Source organism: Misgurnus anguillicaudatus, unplaced genomic scaffold, assembly GCF_027580225.2.
Source record: "Misgurnus anguillicaudatus unplaced genomic scaffold, ASM2758022v2 HiC_scaffold_29, whole genome shotgun sequence".
Classification (NCBI taxonomy): domain Eukaryota; kingdom Metazoa; phylum Chordata; class Actinopteri; order Cypriniformes; family Cobitidae; genus Misgurnus; species Misgurnus anguillicaudatus.
In genome coordinates this window covers 4,490,528-4,512,500 of record NW_027395279.1, presented here as the reverse complement: position 1 = coordinate 4,512,500, position 21,973 = coordinate 4,490,528, and the positions used below count along the sequence as shown (strand labels likewise).

At 35.9% G+C, this 21,973-nt stretch overlaps 1 protein-coding gene across 2 annotated transcripts in view; it reads right to left on the bottom strand.

The window, feature by feature from the left end:
- LOC141362940 (mitochondrial import inner membrane translocase subunit tim16-like) overlaps positions 1–21,471 on the bottom strand; it is a 218,865-nt gene extending 197,394 nt beyond the window's left edge. For both annotated transcript variants that reach the window (XM_073865228.1, XM_073865226.1), the window contains exons 1-4: positions 21,328–21,471; positions 2,448–2,544; positions 2,217–2,297; positions 589–659 (exon numbers count right to left, since the gene is read on the bottom strand). In XM_073865228.1, coding sequence (XP_073721329.1) covers positions 589–659; positions 2,217–2,297; positions 2,448–2,544; positions 21,328–21,387 — 309 coding nt within the window. In that variant the 5' untranslated portion in view covers positions 21,388–21,471. The remainder of the gene's footprint in view (positions 1–588; positions 660–2,216; positions 2,298–2,447; positions 2,545–21,327) is intronic.
- Positions 21,472–21,973: the final 502 nt, after the last annotated feature.

Below are 21,973 nucleotides of genomic sequence, written 5' to 3'. Positions count from 1 at the left end.
CAGAATTCATTAGTAATCTTGTGTGTTGTGTGTGTGTGTGCATGTGTGTGTGCATGTGTGTGTGCGTGTGTGTGTGCGTGTGTGTGTGCGTGTGTGTGTGTGTGTGTGTGTGTGTGTGTGTGTGTGTGTGTGTGTGTGTGTGTGTGTGTGTGTGTGCGTGTGCATGTGTGTGCGTGTTTCACTGTGCAGTCACTTTTCGTATTTGAGGTTAAAAATTCACCCAGGTGTCCAAACCATCTGCCAACAAAGTATCTTAGCATCTGTGTGGTTGGTTATAGCTACTAAAAATTTAATTTATAAAACCACACATCCAGATAACCAACCCTGTGTGTGTTTATTTCGTGTTAGGGTGAAAAGATGAAACAGCACAACACTGCAGCAGCTGTTATGAATAAACACACAAAGACTCTTTTCTCCAGACGATGCACATTCTTATAAACTGAACTTCCTGTGCTTAACACTTCAAATATAAAGCCGTCCAATTCAAAATAAACACGTGCACCCGTACATACCATTAGGGGTTTTTTTTGGTAACAAATCATAAATACACAACATGGACCAGACTTTGCACCAGAAGTCAGGACTTACGGTCTCATCAGCCGAACAGGTTGCCAGCAGATGGTCATCAAATGGAGAGAAGTCCAGGTCAGTCACCTGGTCTGAGACATGAAGATCAGAAAGAAAATGAGGACAAATTCATCTGGGTCGCATCCCTTTCGGGAGGAACCAAGCAGCTTTTATATTTACTGCAGGTATCAAACTTTGCTTACAATCTTATAGTATAACATTACAGATTCAAGCATGTTAGATGACCTGTACAAATATATATATATGATATAAGAAATCAGTAGCGGAGTGGCCATCGGGAGAGTCGGGACATTTCCCGGTGGGCCGGTAGTGTTTTGAGGCTGCGAGGGCCGGTCTGATAATAGTTATACATTGCAAGGGTTGGCAAGTTATATAGCAACCCCGTCTGGCGGCCTGATGTGCGGCCGCTTCCCGCTGGTCAAACTGTGCAGCCTCTTTGCTCAACGGCAGGTACAACCATGTTAGGATTTTAAAAAAATATAGGGGGATTATTGAACGGCCCCTCTCCAAATTGCATAGCCTGTCGGCCTTTGATGTGAAAAGCCGCGTCGCCGAATACCTGCTATTTCAGTACATATGCGGTCGGATTGATCCATTAATTTGATAGAAAGTGTGGATTACGGATGTTTAAAATCTCTAGCCTGGTGATCAGTACTTGAATGGATAAAATCAGCACATTTGCAAAGGTTTATCTCCATATGGCTACATATCATAAATAAAATTTAGAAGGGTAACTTTGCAGTATCACATTTTATATTTCCTACTATTAGATTTCTATTAGATTTCCATATTAATAGACGAGAGTATTCAACTGAAATATATAAATATCCTCACAACATTATTATTTCTCAAAACTTTGACAAAAATTATTTTCAAATGAACTGTATTCTTACAGTTATTCAAAGATGCACACATTATTCCGGTCCGGATATGATTTGAATATTAGACGAGATAATATAACGGCAATGAACGTCTCATATGCCAATAAATATCCACATATAAATTAACATTACAGCATAATGAAATTAATAAAAAGACAAGGAAGCAGGATTGGCATGTAAATTGTATTATTATTAGCGGGAAAATAAGCAATATTACTGAAATAAACTCTGAGGTAATGCGACAAACACGTTAAAACAAATAAGCAATAACCGTGGAAAAAAACATTATTATCTCTCAAAACTTTATATGACAAAATTATATTTAAAGGAAATATTCTTACAGCTATTTAAAGATGCACAAATTATTCCATATTACTCCGTTTATGAGCACATTTATCTCTGGTCAGTGGTCTCGCTCTGTTATGTAATAGCTGATTGAGGTGCGCATCTCCGTCTTCAACCAGGTATCATTTTGTATAGTTACTCATTTAGGAAAATTAGCCATGATTTAATGATTTTATTATTATTATGAAAATGTTTTTTTTTTTGGGCAAATTGATTACGATTTGTATTACCCTAGTTTTACTACAAATAGGCTACGAGACATTTTTTTTACCACGGAGGGCCGGTGGTATACGAAATTTCCCGGTAGATTTTTTGGTCCCACTCCGCCCCTGTAAGAAATATACATTTGTTGTATTTTTCACATGCATTGTGTGTAATTGTTAGTAGGACAGGACGTATTACCAGCATGACATGGAATCTGTGTCACAGTCCATTTCCCATCAGATCCAGGATTCAAAGAGGACAAGCCGACAATTCCACCACCTAAACATACCAACCAGGACAGTATGAGATTTTCAGATAAAACCCTGTTTACAAGAATTACCGGCCGAGAGAAACTGGTTTCCAAAGCGTGTAAACTGAGATTTCCTGATCCCAGATCAGATTATTAAATGCATGTTAAAGTGCTCTTACCAGCCTGATCTGTGTTAAAGGCCACCAGACTGCAGCTGGATTTGATGTGGTTCCCTTGAGAAGTGAAGCTGCCACCTTTTACATTAGAAATCCAGCCCTGGACATGAAGACAGGAAGAAAAAAGATAAGATAATTAAGACGGTTCAGAAAGATGATGCAAAATTCCTTCATAAGAGATAAAACAAATGAAAAGTTTAGAAAATCAGGGTTTTCCAAACTGGGGTTTGTGAGGGAATTGCAGGAGGGTTCATGAGTTGATGAAAAGCAATTATTGCTTTTGCTATATATATATATGTTCATCTAGAGGTTGCTCAAAGCCTTTGAATATTGCCAAAATCACATATTTTTGCAAAAACTGTACCATTTAAAAATGCACAACACACAATTTGCTTCTTGCAGGGTAACTTTGTTCCAGTTATTTCAGTCTCTCCATTACTGCCACAAGTATATTTTATTAAACAATTATACATGCTAGCACAAAGTATCACATAATACGTGAATGAAGTTTGACACAAAGGTCTTCAGTAACCTCTAAATATTATTTAAAGGAATATTCCATTTTCTTAAAAGAAAAATTCAGATAATTTACTCACCACCATGTCATCCAAAATGTTGATGTCTGTCTTTGTTCAGTCGAGAAGAAATTATGTTTTTTGAGGAAAACATTGCAGGATTTTTCTAATTTTAATTGACTTTAATAGAGCCCAACATTTAATACTTAACTCAACACTTAACAGTTTTTTTCAACAGAGTTTTAAAGGACTATAAATGATCCCAAACGAGGCATAAGGGTCTTATCTAGCAAAACGATTGTCATTTTTGACAAGAAAAATAACAAATATGTACTTTTAAACCACAACTTTTCATCTAGGTCCGGTCCAGCGCGACCTAACGTAAATGCGTAGTGACGTAGGGAGGTCACGTGTTACATATATAAAACGCACATTTGCGGACCATTGTAAACAATAAACTGACACAAAGACATTAATTAGTATCAGTTGACATACAACAACGTAGGAACGGTCCTCTTTCAACACACTTGTAAACACTGGGGCGGAGTTTCGCGTTCGTCTTCTGTGACCTCTTGACGTCATGACGTATTGCGTGGGGTCACGCTGACGCATCACGACCGGATCTAGACGAGAAGTTGTGCTTTAAAAGTGTATATTTTTTATTTTTCTTGTCAAAAATGACAATCGTTTCGCTAGATAAGACCCTTTTGCCTCGTTTGGGATCTTTTAGAGTCCTTTGAAACTCTGTTGAAAAAAACTGTTAAGTGTTGAGTTAAGTATTAAATGTTGGGCTCTATTAAAGTCCATTAAAATGAGAAAAATCCTGCAATGTTTTCCTCAAAAAACATAAGTTCTTCTCGACTGAACAAAGAAAGACATCAACATTTTGGATGACATGGTGGTGAGTAAATTATCTGGATTTTTCTTTTAAGAAAATGGAATATTCCTTTAATATTGAAAAAAAAAAAAATTTATTTATTCAAACATATTGGTGGGCTGAGAGCATGAACTTTTAAAAGTTGAAAAATAAAGACCACCCTAACATACTGTAAAAATTTCTTCTTTGAATTAACAACTTTTTTGACCAGTTAGAAGTTGCTATAAAATATAAAAATAAAGTTGTAGGATCTTAAGAATGACTCGTAAAGTTGGAAGTCTTCAAAAGTACACTGTAAAAAAAACTTTGCTGCTTAAAAAGTTTTTGTTGAATCAACTCAGATTTACAAGTCATTTCAACTTACTATTATTTATCTTGACTAGAGATGAGTTGTTATAACTACAGGTGAGTTGTTATAACTAATAAAATTAAGTTGACTTTTCTCAACTATATTTTATAAGTTGTGACAACTCATCTCCGTTGACATGACTTGTAAATCTGAGTTGATTTAACAAAAAATTTGAAGGCAGTAAAAGTTTTTTTTACAGTGTATGTAAACGCATGAAACGTATTGTGTCTCTACGCAAATCTAAGTCTCTATAGAAAATCTGCAGGTATCTATTGGCGCCCAAAAAACTCAAGATGGCTTCATTTTTTTACTCTTACCAGATAATACCTAAAAAAAAAGGACCTACAAAAATCTAAACAACCTACAACTGGGTGATTCTCACGAAACCATTGAAACACCATGGCACTAATGATTTTAGCTTTAAAATGTGTAATATAGTAACATTAAAAAGCATCAGAATTAACACAATACTGTGTTCTACCTTGCACAATGTGTGATTTCAACATAAGAATTTATAATTGGAAATTTTATCTCATTTTCTGCTGAAATTCTCATTACCGCAATGTCAGGGTTTCCGCGGGGTTGTAAAAGGTAGTAAAAGGTAGTACATTAATTTATGCCAAATTAAGGCCAGTAAAAAGTAGTAAAAAGTAGTAAGCGTCATCTGACGAGGTAGTAAATTTTCGATTGCCTTTTGTAATGTTATGATGCCTGGAAATTAGTTAAAATCACCTGCATATCTGGGCAAATAATCAAAGATCTTTCGTCTCTGGGATGTGATCAAAGCCTGGAGTGGAGCCGAATCACGTTCCTCTATCCGCTGTAAGCGTTCTGTAATCACTACGGACCGGATCCACTCCGGGTTTTCTGACTGTATCACGTTAAGCTGAGGTAAAAGTTTATTTTAGCTAGCATGGTCAAACTTATAATGCAGAAAGGCTCCGATGTTTTGAAGATCGATAAAGGTGTAAAAGACGATTGACTTGGCTTAGCGAAATGATGAAGATTGGCAAGCCTTTCAGTTCGTGGGCTAAGAAAACCAAACAGGTAATTGCGTGTCTTTGCACAGTATGACTAACGTAAGGGGTCCTGTATTTTGGGGGTAAATGATTTCTCACGTTACTGATCATCCGCGGCACGCTTTTTAATGCTATGCTGATATAGCCAGTGGCTGGTACAACGGGTTTGTTTAACTCGTGGGTAAACTTCATGTGGCGCCACAACAACCAAAAGGCAGATGACATCCAAATCCCTTGAGAGCGATTGACGAGGAATCATAAGAGGAGACTGCTTCCGAAATGCTCTCGCGGGACTTTGATGTCATCCACCTGTCGGTTCTTGCAGTTGCATTTGCGTGTGGTCACAAAAACGTAACATTGTACATATATTTAAGCACAGCAGTTTAAAAATAAGCGATTTTAAGCCATTCAAACACAAACAACAGTGCGTCCGCTGTTTCTGTGTCGCAGGAGGGCTCACGCTAGCCGCGCATTCGTTTCTCATTGAGCTTGTGTTGTACGTATTTTTGCCGCTTTATTGGCCTTAAATAACACACATGCCTCAAAAATCCCGTCTTTGCAAATATCCTCATATAAACACGACCATTTAGGTCTTAGGAGAAAGTAAACAGCAGAAACATTGCGCATAAACTAGCACATCAGCGCTGCCTCTATTGTAACATAATTTGTTGATAAAGGTACAGTCATTCAATTTACACCTGTCACTATGGTTACAGACATCCTGTGCGAATTCTACACGAGTTTGACTCGAGTTACTCGTTCAGGGTTTATATTCATACATAACGTTACTGTATTAGAGCTGTGACTGTTAGCTGTTGTGTGAACAGAACAGACCCTGGATTATTCGTTTATGTGTACTGAATAATATGATATGAAAAAGTTGTATTTGATCACATTAGTAAATGCATTATATAACATAAACAAACAATGAAAAATATAGAGTATATAATCATTAATTAATTCTTGTTTATGTCATTACAGTAATTGATGGTGGTTCATGGTGCATTCATTAATGTTAACAGTTTCAACTTTGATTAAAAAATTATTAGTAAATGCTAAAATAAATACATTTACAATTAATAAATAATTAATAAAAGATTCATTAAAGGTGGTGATATTCATGTTTTCTTTTTATACAGTATAGTGAGTTATTTAGCTGTTTCGCCAATCTGAAATGCCCTGCAAACTACAGCTACCTATAGACCCCTTCAAGGTTTGTAAACATTGAATGACTATCGGGTGCGCGCGCAGCACGGGGTCGAACTGTTCATACCATTTAGGCTTTATAATTTAATCTAACAGTGCTGAAAAATGATGACTTACCTCAAATGAAGTGAGCACTACAAACACAAGCCTCTTTGATCTTTGTATTGTCACAGTCTGCACGTTAATTGCTTGCAGACGCAAATGCTGTATTTTTTTGTTTTTGAGTTTCTGCATGAATCGCGAAAACTTAACGGAAGACCTGGTGCGATTTTCACAGCCCACGACGTAAGTAGGCATTTTTGACGATACTGAATAATACGCAACTCAATCTGCTGTAATGACTTTTCTGACCCCGACATGCGCAGTGGGAACAGCCTGTGACGTGAACCGTGAAGGGGTCTATATGCCACATGAGACTTCAATATGGAATTTATGGCAAAAAAATCTCCCCTTAAAATGCTATTGGTCTCTCCTACATAAAGTGTTAGGTAAAGGAATATGACTTGGCCTGAAAAATATTTCAGTCAGAAGAATTTTTTTCACTTTAATTCTTTTTTGTATGTTATATATGTCAAAATCTGTGTAAATAATAGAAAGGTCGCTGATTAACACTTGCAATTCAGTGTCGTGATGGTTTTAAAAAATATTCTGAAGGTAGTAAAAAAGGTAGTAAAAAGTAGTAAATTTAACTTAAGGATTCCTGTATAAACCCTGAATGTGTCCGGCTGTGTTTGAACATGCGTTATGTTGTAATTTAATCAAATTAACACAAAAATATTAAGAAAAAAAATAAATGGATGTTTTGCTAGACTACTTTAGATGACAGAAAAAAATATTTACTGAATATTAATGTATAATAATAATGGAGAAAAATTAGGAAAATGATGTGTCCATGCCTGATGTTCTCATCCTCCGCAACACTTTTTGAGAACAGTTTAAGCACACATACAGAATTTTAATAAAGTTGATTTTGAGTGACCAAGCACATGGACCAGTTACTTCAAGATGGCTACCAGGTAAGATCATTTTTTTACAGTTAATTTGAAATATTGTCTTGTCAGAATGCTTACACGACATTTTGATTATCATTACCGCAACAGATGCTTATTAAATGTTAATTTAATTAATAGAAGCATAATACTTTGATTTTAAATGCATGTGCAGATTCTCCAAATTATGTTCTTTCAGGTTTGTCATGTCATTTTGAAAATATGTTATTGTTGATGTTTTCTGTCTGTTGCGGTAATGAGATTTTTTAGGACTAACTTTTTAAATTATGTTACAAAAAGTGTTAAATGATAAGTAAAAGTTTTTAAATTAATGTTCCCATTTACTCCAGACTTTGTTTTTCAATGTCTGGTGGGAAAAAAAGTAAATTTAAGCAATTTTTACATTTTCATGCTTGACATGTTTAAAACCAAGTTTTCGTGAGAATCACCCAACTATATATTATCTCTGACCCTGGACCACAAAACCAGTGATGAGGGAAAATTTTCATGCATTCTTATAAATAACACATTGATGTATGGCTTGTTGGGATAGGACAATATTTGGCCAAGATACAACTATTTAAAAATCTGGAATCTGAGGGTGCAAAAAATTCAAACGTTGAAAAAAATCACCTTTAAAGTTGATCAAATTAAGTCCTCAGCAATACATATAATTAACGTTAAATAAATGTTTGATATATTTACTGTAGGATGGAACATGAACTTTACTTAATATCCTAATGATTATTGCCATAAAAGACAATAAAAAAACAATAATTTTGACCCATACAATGTATTTTTTCCGATACAAAATATACCCGTGTGACTTAAGACTGGTTATGTGGTCCGGTCCAGGTTCACATTACATAAAATAGCAATGAAGTAAACTCTATCACCCCCTTGAGCACTAAGGTTTGTGACTGCCACAGTAACACAAGAACACATGTAAAGTATATAAAACTAAACTCTTGCAATGGCTTTGTATACCTGTCCTGCACAAAGTACTGCATAGCAAACGAATGAGGTTAACTCTCAATCTAATACTGAAATGTAGGTTACAAAATTGTGGTTCAGATGAGGTTGGTGTCGGCAAAACTAAAAGGTTACAATGATATTATTGACAGTCAAACTGAGATCAAAAGTCCAGAGGAGGAAGTGAGATTCCTCTTTCCAAACAGCTGTGCAAGAAACAAACACTCCAAAGGTCCTGAGAGATGTTGAGCAAAACACAGCACCGATTAAGACCTGAACCAAACCAAAAGAGGAAACAGAAAGTCAGCACATCTTACTTGAGTGAACAGCATGCACGCACACAAACACACAAACACACACCCAGAGTCTACAGGCCTTTCAGAAAGACACAAACTGGAGGAAGTGCAGAAAACTTCCTGCGACACACAGCTGAGCTCTTTCAAATCCTTTTCAAATGTGAACAAGAAACAACACGCAGATGGTGAACATGACTGAGCAACTAACTTAGTACAACCCACAAACACCTGACTTTGTTGCATAATATCAATATATCAATAAAGCACAGCCATCTAATGCATTTTACCATCGTAACATGGTAAAACCTTTCCAAGCAACTTTAAGTAAACATTAAATAAAATAAATGTCCAGAAACAGCTAAAGCTGAACTCTAATAGGTTTGAAAAAAGTTGCCAAAAGAAATTCCATATTATTATTATTATTATTATTATTATTATTATTATGTTGCTATTATAAAGATGTTTTTACAAAAGCGAAGTAAATGACAGAATTTATCGGACATAAACTGATTTTTTATTAATGTTCATAGCAATTATTTTGTGTTTTTAGGCAAATTTATTATGTTTTGAATGAAAAAGCACATAATTTCCTACACTGAAAAAAATGATTCATTGAATTTAATCAATTTTTTAAGGTAAGTGGTTGCAATCAATTTATTTAAGCTACATTTAAGCAAAAAAGATTAGTAAAGTAAAATAAAATATAAAACTTTTGTTTAAATGTAGCTTAAATAAATTGATTGCAACCACTTACCTTAAAAAAATTGATTAAATTCAATGAATAATTTTTTTCAGTGTAAAGTACCTGCTTCATTATAACACGCAAGTTGCAAATTAAAATTTTGGGACGATTAATCGTGCAAATGCGTGTTTTCTTAAAGGTGCAGTGTGTAATTTTTAGAAGGATCTTTTGACAGAAATGCAATATAATATACAAAACTACATTATCATAGGTGTATAAAGACCTTTTTATAATGAATCGTTATGTTTTTATTACCTTAGAATGAGATGTTTTTATCTACATGCACGAGGGTCCCCTTACATGGAAGTCGCCATTTTGTGCCACCACGTTTTTACAGAAGCCCTGAACGGACAAACTTTTTTGTCTCAGATGACGACATGTTTTTATGGTGGCAGCTACTGTAGCTTCTCTATGCGTTTCAAAAGTGAAGGGTGAGCAGTGGGTTGAGCCGTTGGTTGCAATTCGCAACCTCACCACTAGATGCCGCTAAAATTTACACACTGCACCTTTAATGAATGAATTTTAATGAATTACGGTGAAATGCCGGCACATCCAAAAACCAGAGGGCGCTCTCGTGCAGAAACTCTATTTGTGCCGCAGAAGAAGTACCATTATAAACACTATTTCAGACAATGCATATTTATATCGCTGTACTTCAAAATGTTTTTGGTATTTTCATTATAATAAAGATTATTTTGAATGATTTTGTTTAACAAGTGTTGCTTTTTTAAATGCACCTTATAAACGACTCTGACTCATTATGATTTTAGGTTGATAAGACTTCCTACTGATTGAAACGCTGTAGTACACGCACAAGCTGTGCATGTAACACAGAATTGGAGCCTTGCGACTCAGAATCAATTAGTAATTTTAATGGGAAACGCAATTAATCGTCACAGCCCTAATTAATAGTGCCGTAGGGATGACATATTTTTGTAGACGAACTCAGAAGTTAGCGCGACACTGGATCCAATGCCGAAAAGCCCATTCATTTTCACTTTAGACTTTTGGATTATAGCAAAAGAAATAATGCGCTCTGTGTTTTAACAAAGGTTTATGACACTGATTTGTTACTGGTGTGTTTTATGTCGTAAAACAGAGGTTCCACGTGTGTCCCCCTTGTGCCTTTGGTGGCCTCCCAAAGAAAATGTATGACATAAACCATTCTAAAACAAAAAAATTAATTAAAGATACAATTTGTATAATCCGCGCCGCTAGAGGGCACCAGATCAAATCAATAACAATGACGTAGATTAATGACGCTCTGAAGCAGCGTGGACTGATGGGATTTGTAGTCTTTAACTCAAACGCTGATGCCCATCAATCAGACGGGAACGAGAAATCGTGTTACACATGAGGTAAAGTAATCAAGTTTTATACAGTCGTGGCCAAAAATATTAGCACCCTTGGTAAATATGATCAAATAAGGCTGTGAAAATTCATCTGCATTGTTAATCCTTTTGATTTTTCATTAAAAAAATTCACAAAAATGTATTCTTTTATTGGATAATAAGAATTTAAAATGGGGGGAAATATGATTATGAAATAAATGTTTTTCTCTAATACACATTGTCCAAAATTATTAGCACCCTTTTATTCAATACTTTTAAAAACCTCCATTTGCCAGTTTAACAGGTCTAAATTTTCTCCTATAATGCCTGATGAGGTAAGAAAACACCTAACAAGAGATCAGAGACCATTCCTTCATCCAGAATCACTTCAGACCTTTTAGATTCCCAGCTACATGTTGGTGCTTCTCCTCTTCAGTTCACTCCTCTCATTTTCTGTGGGGTTCAGGTCAGAAGAGTGGAATGGCTTTAGCAGAAGCTTGGTTTTGAGCTCAGTGACCCATTTTTGTGTTGTTTTTGAGGTTTGTGTTTTGGTTATTGTACAGTTAAGAGGATCCAAACATGGCCCATTATAAGAATTCTAACAGAGTCAATCACTTACTGATTTTTTATCTGTTGGTATTTGATAGAATCCATGATGCCATGTATTGTAACAAGATGTCCAGAACCTCCAGCAGAAATATAGGCCCACAACATAAAAAACACAGCAGTATATTTCATTGTACACATGGGGTACTTTTTTTCTCTGTGTTTACCAAACCCATCTTGAGTGTTTGCTGCTAAAAGCTCATTTTTTAGTTTCATCTGAATATAGAAGCCATTCCCATTTAAAGTCCCAGTCATGACTGATAACTGAATATGCTTTAGTTTGTTTTTGAATGAGCTAGGAGAATTTTTCTTGTAACCCTCCCAAACAACATGTGTTGATGTAGGTTCTGTTTGACAATTTTTTAAAAAGGTTTTCTGAACCAGAGGCTCAACAATTTTCTGCAATTCTCCAGCTGTGACCCTAGGAGAGTCTTTAGCTACTCAAACTCTCCTTCTCACCGCACATTAGGACCATATAGGCATAGGTCCTCTTTCAGGCAGTTTTGTAACATTTTCTGATGGTTGGAAATTCTTAATTATTGCCCTGATGATGGAAATGGTCATTTTTACTGCTCTAGCTCTTTTCTTAAAGCCACTTCACCAATTTGTGAAGATCAATTATCTTTTGCTGCACATCAGAAATATATTCTTTGGTTTTTCTCATTGTGATGGATGATTAGGGGAATTTAGGCTTTGTTTCCCCTCCTCTTTATATTTTTGTGAAACAGAAGCCAGAGCTGAATGATTTTGTGTTTACAATCATGCTGGAGTTCTGAAAATTGTGAAAATGAATGGGAATATACTTCAGAGATATTTTACCAATAAGAATTTCTAGGGGTGCTAATAATTCTGTCCAACGAGAATTTGAGAAAAACATTAATTTCATAATGATATTTCCCCTCCATTTTAAATTCCTATTATCCAATGAAAGGATACATTTTTGTGAATTTTTTAAATAAAAAATCAAAAGGATTAACAATGCAGATGAATTTTTTACAGCCTTATTTGATCATATTTACCAAGGGTGCTAATATTTTTGGCCACGACTGTAAATGTTGTGTTTGATGACATCGTTTTTTTTTTCATTATGTAAGGTTTAATGTAATGTTCAAAACGCAATTGTTAGTCATAGATGTTACAGTATTAGTCCAATATGATGGTTTGTTAACACAGCACAGAATTAAGTGTTCAGATGAACAAACTTACCATAAAGAAAGCGAGTGGCCCGACAGACTTCCGCTTTTGTCCACGACACTGTTGTCATGTGGTTTTTACGTCAGTAAAGGCGGTAACAAAGGGTAACGTAGATATTAACGTCATTTACAGGCGACTGCACTGCCCCGTGTGTCACTGTTTAGGGCAGCAATTTTCTCATAGTTTACAAGTAGTTGAAAACATTATAGACATTGTTAGTAATCAGCTGAACAAAATATATAACACCGGACTAGTGGTTTTTGGATATTTTACTGCAAATATCTTACAAATTTAAACAAAACGTATAAAATTATACAATGTAGTGATGTTGGTTGTGTGCACGCGAATGAAATCTGACACCAGCATTGCAAGCAGAGTTAACGCAGCTAGCGCAGAGTGACTGGACAACTCGCTGTGGCGTTTATAAGCGTGCAGATCACGCGGACGCGCACATTAACAAAGAGTGCAGGGAATATAAAACTGATAGATTTGGATGGATAAACCGAAAAACCGCAACTCACATGCACGTATTGGACCGTGGGGGTCGAACCGAACGGTTCAATAATATATTGAGAGTTGTGGCATCCCTAGTTAGTACCCTTATACCCTTAGGTTTAGTTATGATATTTATTGATAAATAAAATGTATTTTATAAAATGTTATAATATATATAACATCTTGGGCTTGTGTTAACTAAAGGAGTTTAACCAAAACCTCATTAAAAAATAAAACATTGACTTTGATGGAACCTACAGTGCTAAGTCGCTTATGGGCTTTGTCTTAAAATATGTCATCCCTGCGGCACTCTTTATAACACATTTAACACAACACAAAGTGATACAACATAACACGCGGCACAGTATAGTGTTATAACCCTGGTGACGCAATGCATTCAGTTTTATTTGGTGGAAACCTGAGCCATTGAGGTCTGGTCGAGCGTTTGCTCCAGCTTTGGGGCTGACACGAAGACAGCACTGGTAAAAAGGGATATGTGACATAATTATATTTGTAGTTATTTTTATGAACTACAAACTGTGGTCTATAGCAGAAGCCCCGCCTACTGACATCGCTCCTTAAATCACTATAGATAAAAGTGTCTGCATAAATGAGGAGTAAATGTGGATGATTCAGACGCAGAAGTGGTGCATCTGCAGACTCTGTCATGTGCATCTGTCATTTTAACAGGATTACATAGTTTCAGTTCACACATACACAGTCACTCCTACGCCACGAGGAAACAAGCCAGTGCAAAATCTATAAATAAAATATCAAGTTAACGGCTTCAAGCTTCTTAAAAATCCCATTTAGCATTTAATTCTGCAGTACAGCTTTATGTGCTCTGGACTGACAACATATGGACCATAACTTCTGTTTGCTAAAGCACAAGTCACTATTACTATATCACTCAAAACTTCTGTGCATTTCAGTCAAGTTCAGACAGCATCATGAATACATCAAACAGCACTCACAATTTCCTCAGGAATTGTAACAATCTAGCACAGTGGTTCCCAACCTTTTTAGCCCTAAGTACCCCCACAGCCCTATCAGTAAGGCTCAAGTACCCCTTCATCGAAACTAAACCAAAGTTGTGTTTTAAAGACTAATAATTAGTAATTTTAATTAACTAATTAATTTTAAATACTAAAGTAAATAGCACTAACTGATGAAGCATGTTTATTTCAACAAACCACTACCATTGCGATCAGTGTTTGCATTTTATCAGCTCATTTGCATATTAAAAGACACACCCAAAAACAGCACATTTTGCTCAGGCCTACAAAATGTGCCATTTTGACATGCTATAATTAATTATCTGTAGGGTGTTTTGAGATAAAACTTCCAATATGGACTCTGGGAACGCCAAAGACTTATTTTACAAATTTAAAAAATTCATCATATGACCCCTTTAAGGGCCAGATTTACTAACAGCTTGCGCAAACCATAATTTTGACGTTAAATAACGACTGAACTTACTAAAGACACGCAATAGATATTTAGCTCTGAAAAGGTGTTATTTTTGCGACCTTATTGCATATGCATTTGTGGAAGTTTTCCTACGTTAACGTTAATGCGAGGAGAGTATTACATTTTGCCAGAGAAACATACTTTAAAATAAATATATAGTTTGCCAAGCCATGCTATGTTTAATTTGCTGGAGAAAAGAGGAGGAGAAGTCACGAGGAGAAGTAAAATCAGGTATTTCAAAACTTATTTTACCCTTCATCTTTCCGGTTCATAGTGTACTTTTACTTAGCTGGAATTTCACACTCCGCAGTCCGCATTTTCATTGCGATGTCCTGCCGAGGTCTCTAATTTGCGACCCTGTACTAATTTGCGCTGCTCTTAGTAGATTGCAGTGGTCATTAGAGAAATGTGCTTATGTCATTATTGTGCCTGTCTATTTTATTTGCGCCTTTGTAGTAAATCACACGCAAATTTTCAACTCCGGCGCTTATTTGGAATTGAGCTCTCACGTCCTTTTTAGTAAATGCCCCAAATTTACTAAAATCTCAATTTAAGTTACTGATAATTAAAGTGTGCAAATAAGTTAAATTATTCTGTTCAAATATAAAGAGAAACAAAATGTTTTAAGACATTCTCTATAAATACAAAAAAGACATCATACAGGACAAAATATGTTAGCCAAAAACAATGCAAAAGTTTTTTTTGCATAATTTGAAAATGCAACGGCAGCGGGAATGAATATTATAACATTATTTAAACATTAATTATAGTTAATAAACTTTGTGTCTTTAGAAACTATTCAGGTTCATTAAAAATAGTCAGATCGTTCTTGAGTTGGACATCGCTATTGCGTTTTGGATCATGCAGCGCATTTACTCTTGACGGCTAATTATATTATTGATAAGATTAAAATTACAAAGTTGTTGTTTTTACAATGCTTTCCTCACAAAAATCAATCGTAGGTCAATGACTGGACAAACGAAAGACATTTTTATTAAAAGTTAATGAGATCAAAGCAAAATGTAAATCTTTTCGCGTACCCCCTGGAAACTCTTCACGTACCCCCTGGGGTACGCGTACCCCCGGTTGGGAATCACTAGCATGCTGTATAGTACAGAGAGTTTATACTGTATGTACATCAGGTACCCTTGCTATTAGACTCAAATGCATTTACCAGTGTTATAGTCAGGACTAGAGCTGCAAATTTCGACTATTTTTTCAACCGATTAGTCTATCGATTATTTTTTCGATTAATCGAATAGTCTAAAGATTTTTTTTACAAATAATAAATGTATCATCTGCTATTAATGCCAACATTTTATTGAAGCATTTTCTCAATTAAACAAATACACAAACAGTGCCAGTGCCAAGGAAAATATAACAAATCACATAAAAACAAGTCCAACATTAATTCAGCCTAACATAAACAGTGCAAAAGGGGCATTATTCACCTTAAACAAATAAAATATATTAATATTAAAGAAGTAAAATAAAAATAAATCAAACTGAATAATAACTCCTTATTAATATAAAAACATGTCCCGCTCTTTATTGTTCCAGCCCTAGTGCTAATCATAAACTAATGAAGAGTCATCATTAACTACAAAATGACTCACATGAAATCATTGTTTATTAATACATTAACTAAAAAACATGTCATGTTGTACTTAATGATGACTCTTCATTAGTTTTTGATTAGTACATGCATTTACTCAGCATTAGTTCAGACTGAAGTAAAAATAAGTTCATTGTGATTCATGAACCCTTATTATAAAATGTAACCATTATATTATTACTGTTAATATTATTACTATCAGTAGTAACGTTACTGCATTCTCATTTAGCATCAACTTTAACATTTAACTTTTCTTAAGTCTCGGGTAAATACAAATTTAGTTAGCATGATCTTCTAATATTTTATAAACGGCGTTTACGCTACTGTTACTTTAAATAAACGCATGTCAGGAATACCTACCGAGACGAGCTTTTATAATATCTGCGCATAGCAAAAAAATAAGCTATGGGAACTCCGCGCTGCCAGCTGGCTTTCAGTGCACGCGGGCACATGCCTATCTCAGTGTAACACAGTAACTTATTATTTCATAACTTCTTAATATAAAAAGTTAAACATGTCCCGCTCTTTATTTACTGTTTCAACATACTGCCCAGACGCGATGCAATGTCGTGTCTGTCAGGCGTCTCGCAGCTCGTATTAAAGACACACCATGCAGTTATTTTACCTTAATATAACAGCTTCAAAGTCATTTCGATGGTAAACGAAGTCATAGTATGGCGAATCATCCCCCTGTTGAAGCTCGGGAAGGACGCCGCTACCAAAACCAGCAATGCAAGCTTGAGAGAACCGCCCCTGACAAATCTCGCGAGAATCACGACTTGCTTTACGGCAACGACGTCACACACGTTAGGCTTGTTCGACTTCGTGCAGCGCTGCAAGAACCGGCAGTCGGATGACGTAAAAGTACCGCGAGAATGATCCGAGACGGCACTTTGACGTCACCCGGCTGTCGGTTCCTGCAGCGCTGCATGAAGTCAAACAAGCCTGTAACAACAACTGCACGCGCGCATTTGAGACGTGATGCTCGATGAGGGAAACAGCTAAGAAAACCCGTTCGGAAGAGAGTAGAAAGCGAAAAAGAGAATCTGACCGAGTTAGGAACCGGACAAGAGTCCCACTCGGTCAGGTTTTTACTCGTTGGCGTGAGCTAATAGACAGCCCTGGATGCAAAAGGGATCCTGATCTGGCGATCTTGTTGATGGGCAAGTAAGTAAATCTCTTATTTGTAAATTTGTTTGCGGTCTATGTTGTATGTGGTTGCGCTTGCTTGTAGTGTGTATTTTTTTACTAAGCTGTTCATTCATTCAGTGTTGATAATTAGACCAGTAAAATAACTTCAACAAGGGTCTAGCTAGCTTACGATCATAAGAGCATTTAGCAGACTTGCTAACAACAAACACTCGTTTCTCTTACATGTTTTTTTTGGCCATCTAAACTCAAGTGTTGTGTTGTGATGTGTACGTAGTCATTTGTCTAATTTCGATTTCTTATGGCCAACGAATAACGGCCAATGTTATGAAATAATGCAACGTATACAATTAACTTTGTCAATGCATTTTGTAATGTTTACATTACAATTAAAAAACAAATAAAATTATACAGTAGACATAACGTTAGACTATAGACTGTTTACTTGTGATTAAGCTGCAATCTTGTAAAAACGTAATAAGCCAGCAAACGCGGTAGGCTACTTTATTATTATATGCCTACTCTACACTTGGCATAAACTTCTTATTATCCTATTACCATCATCTGTAGTTTAGTAGACATGCAGTAGCCTAATATTTGTATGAAATTGTGAAACATTCCCTGGTCATTATCTTCGGAGTCCATCTCACGCCCAACACTATCCTTACAGGTACGTACAGAGTGGGCGTGCGAAATTACGACAGTTGCAAGTTTTCCCCAGTGACTCTAGGGGTCGCTGTTTGACAAAAACGTCAAACTGCATGGAATGCCTTTAAACTAAGATGTAAACACAGCTGTATTAAGCACCATATATGCCTGCATTGATTCTATTGTTGTATAAAAACTTACTGTAAAAATTCAAATACTTACGCTGCCGTCGCGTCATTCTGAGGTCGGAGAGCTCCAGGTTGTTTTCTTTTAAGATGATCATGCACAGATGTTGCGCTGCTGTGGTATGCCATTTCAGTTTTACACAGTATGTGTTTTATTTGGTCTCTGCTTAAAGTATTCCCACACTTTTGATCACGTTCTGGCTGTTTGGTATGACACTTGTATTATCCGGTCGGAGCTGAAGCCGCCTTCATTTGAAAACGTAAACAATGCGACGCATCGACGCATCGACGCATTTCCGGCAAATCGACGTAATTACGTAATCGATGTAATCGACTACGTCGACGCGTCGTTCCAGCCCTAGTCAGGACACCCTAAACCAAGACAAGACCGAGACCAAAGACAGTTGAGATCGAGACAAGACAATCAAAAATGAATAGAATTACATCTTGGATATTGTGGGCCTTTGAATTAATTTTGTTGACAGATTTCTGTTTGGACTATCTCCAATTTATCTCTTACCGGCACAACAGTAACAAAATAAATCAAACAAGAAATCAGTCAATGATTACTTTAAAGCCAGAAGTTTATTTTATGCAATCATAATTAAGATGTTAAAGAGGCCATATCATAAAAATCAGGGCCATATCATAAAAATCATTGAAATTTATCTCCCCTTGTGATGTCATAAGGGGATAATACCGCCCCTTAATCTGCACTATCCAACCACGGCACTGCCATTTAGTGCAGAGATCAGATCAAAAGAACACACCCAAAAACACCAATTTTTGCTTACACCTACAATATGCTGTAACAAATTATTTATATGGTATTCTGAGCTAAAACTTTACATACAAACTCTGGAGACACCAAAGATTTATTTTACATCTTAAAAAACTCTTGTGAAATGTCCTCTTTAACACATAAATCAGACAAAGCACCAGCAATTTAGTGTAATTCCCGCCGTTGTGGTCTTGACCGATCTTTAAATAAAATTCCAAGACCACTAAGTCTGAGACCAAGGCGAGGCCGAGACAGAGACCAAAGACTATCAAGATCGAGACAAGACCAAAACCATAAAAAAATGGTCTTGAGGCCAGGCTCGAGACCAAGACTTGGTATTTGCTATACAGTATGTGGTTTAATTTCAATTCTACATGCAATCATTGTCATGTCGTGTTTCACAACGTTCACGAGAAACGTTTGGACTTGCTTTTCGTGTGTTATGATGGTTGTTCTTTGCTGCTGGTTTTTTTAAAGCACATTGAAAATATACCCAAACAACCAGATTCTGTCTGATAACACTGTGACTGCAGTGACTCAGTTTAATGCTACATCTCTCTCTCTCTCTCTCTCTCTCTCTCTCTCTCTCTCTCTCTCTCTCTCTCTCAACTGCTGTTCTGACAGGAGATATCACCTTACCCTTACTGCAGCGTCAGTCAGATATTTACATCTGGACACCGGATACCCATCATTAAATTATAACCCGCCGAAACATCTTATCAAAAACTCCTATTCAGCACTGCCGCATGCTCTTCAGATGCTGTCAATCTTTAACAGTGCAAACTACGGTCATGTGATTCAGATAGTCTGTTTCTCTTTAAGGCACAGGAGAGAAAAACTATCCAGTGAAAGCAGCTGTGATAGTCAAACAGACGAGCCAACACACTAGCAACAGATTTTGGACCTCAACTTTAGGGAAACATCAAATATTGTAAAATAAAGTTTCTGGTTTGTTGTCCCATCGCCCAAAATGAAACAAGATCTACATTCCTATCAACCAGCAAGTCGACTTACAACACTTTACAATACCTGAGAGAAGTACACATACAAGTGTCTAAATGAAAAGCAATTTTTGGCTTTAAAGTGGACATATCAAAAAGATCAACCCAGTAACTTAGTTTTGGTAAACCATTTTCTGCAAGCATGTGAAAAAATAGCTAATTGAAATCTGTCTCCCCTTGTGATGTCAGAAGGGGATAATACCTTAATCTGCATTTAAACCACAGCACTGCCATTTAGTGCAGAGATCAGCTCATTTGCATTTTAAAGGACACACCCACAAATAGCAAATTTTTTGCTCACACCTACAAAGTGGCAATTTTAACATGTTATAATAAATGACCTATATGGTATTTTGAGCTAAAACTTCACATAAATACTGTGGGGACACCAAAGATTTATTTAACATCTTAAAAACGTCTTATGAAATGCCTCCTTTAGGCGGATTTGAAGCAAAAGTATTTGATGAATGTATAATACGTGCCGGGAGCTATATGTGCTAATTTGCATAATTTAATATTATGATCAAATCTTCTTTAAATGTAAACATTGTGTGAATAAGAATATATCTGTTTCTATACCAAAAGAATTGTAGTACACTGAGTAGTGCAAGCTATGAAGGTCTCCCCCATGTACTGTATATACAAATAACATCATCTAAATCTCAGATATGTAAAGCATTCACACATGTGACGCCAGAAAACAAGATAACTTATCAGTCCACATCTAGAATGAAATCAACTCATTTTACTGTATCACGGCAGTTCATTCAAGTCTGCCTGGCACATGTAAAGTTACAGCTGTCAGATCACAATGCAAATTCACACACAAAATACACAACTTATACAGTATGACAGAATTATTGTGAAATCAAGTTGTGACATTTAGGCATTGGCCATTGTGAGATTTTGCAAGGGAACTGCCACATTTATTCTGTTACAAATATGGTGTCTGCAGGACCAAAGTACTCAAAATAAAACAAATAATGAATGAATAATACATTATACCATCTTGATTTGCAGCATTCCATAAAACACCACAGAGTCAACTGTTTAAGTTAAGCCTATAATTATTTTAAAAGGAATCGGTACAGTTAACTTTCGATTATTTAATAAACAATATGTCCATTATCTTCGTCCAGGACCTTTCATGGTGTTATGTGGTGTAATTGTGCAATATGCAAAACTGCATCAGTGTAACACTGTGTCAGTCAACATCAAACTGCAACAATGTGTCAACTTCATGATAACATCATATAACTCAGGTTTATTTCATCTCACGATCATTCATGTGAAATAATATGTTCAGATTTTGCATGAAGGAAGTTAAGACATCACCAGCGCATCTGCACCCCTCCTTATAAGTCGAATCAGCCCAAATCACAAGACCCATCATTATTTCCCTCTCATTCTGCTGGATCTGATATACAATGAAGATGTACTCACATCTTTCTTGGGGATTTTCGGAGTGGTGTTCTTATATTTGGAAGTCTTAAAACGATTCATTCTGACGTCCTGGTAGCGCGTTTGAATCTTCCGGGTGTCTGGGTTGGCGTGTTGTGTTCTGAATTGTATGAATGCGTTTCTGTGACGCAGTCTAGTGCGCGCGAATCACGCCGTGCTGCGCTGATTTGCAGTTTGTTGAATAGCTGCGCAAGAAAAACGCAGCCAAATTTTGTATTCACAAAGGATTATTTCTTCAAAATTTTGGAGTTTTTGTCTTTTATGCCTGTTTTAATGATGTTTATATGTTCTCTAATATAAATAAATAAATAAAAAACTAAGGATTCTTTAAAAGAAAAAATAAACTAAGCCGTAAATCGTATAAATTATGATGAGGTCTTTCATGTATGTACCAAGTAAAACTTTCACACAAACTTTCTAACTTCTGTATAACTTCTAACTTCCCATAAATATTTTTAACTTCATTGATTCATATTAAAATAATCCGGAATTTAAAAAAGGACACAACAGAAATTTCCATGTGATTTCAACAAAACAAAAACAAGAATAATCTACATAGTTATTATTATGACGAAATATCCAATTCAATTAATCCACCAGTATTATTTAATTCCTATACTGTAGGATT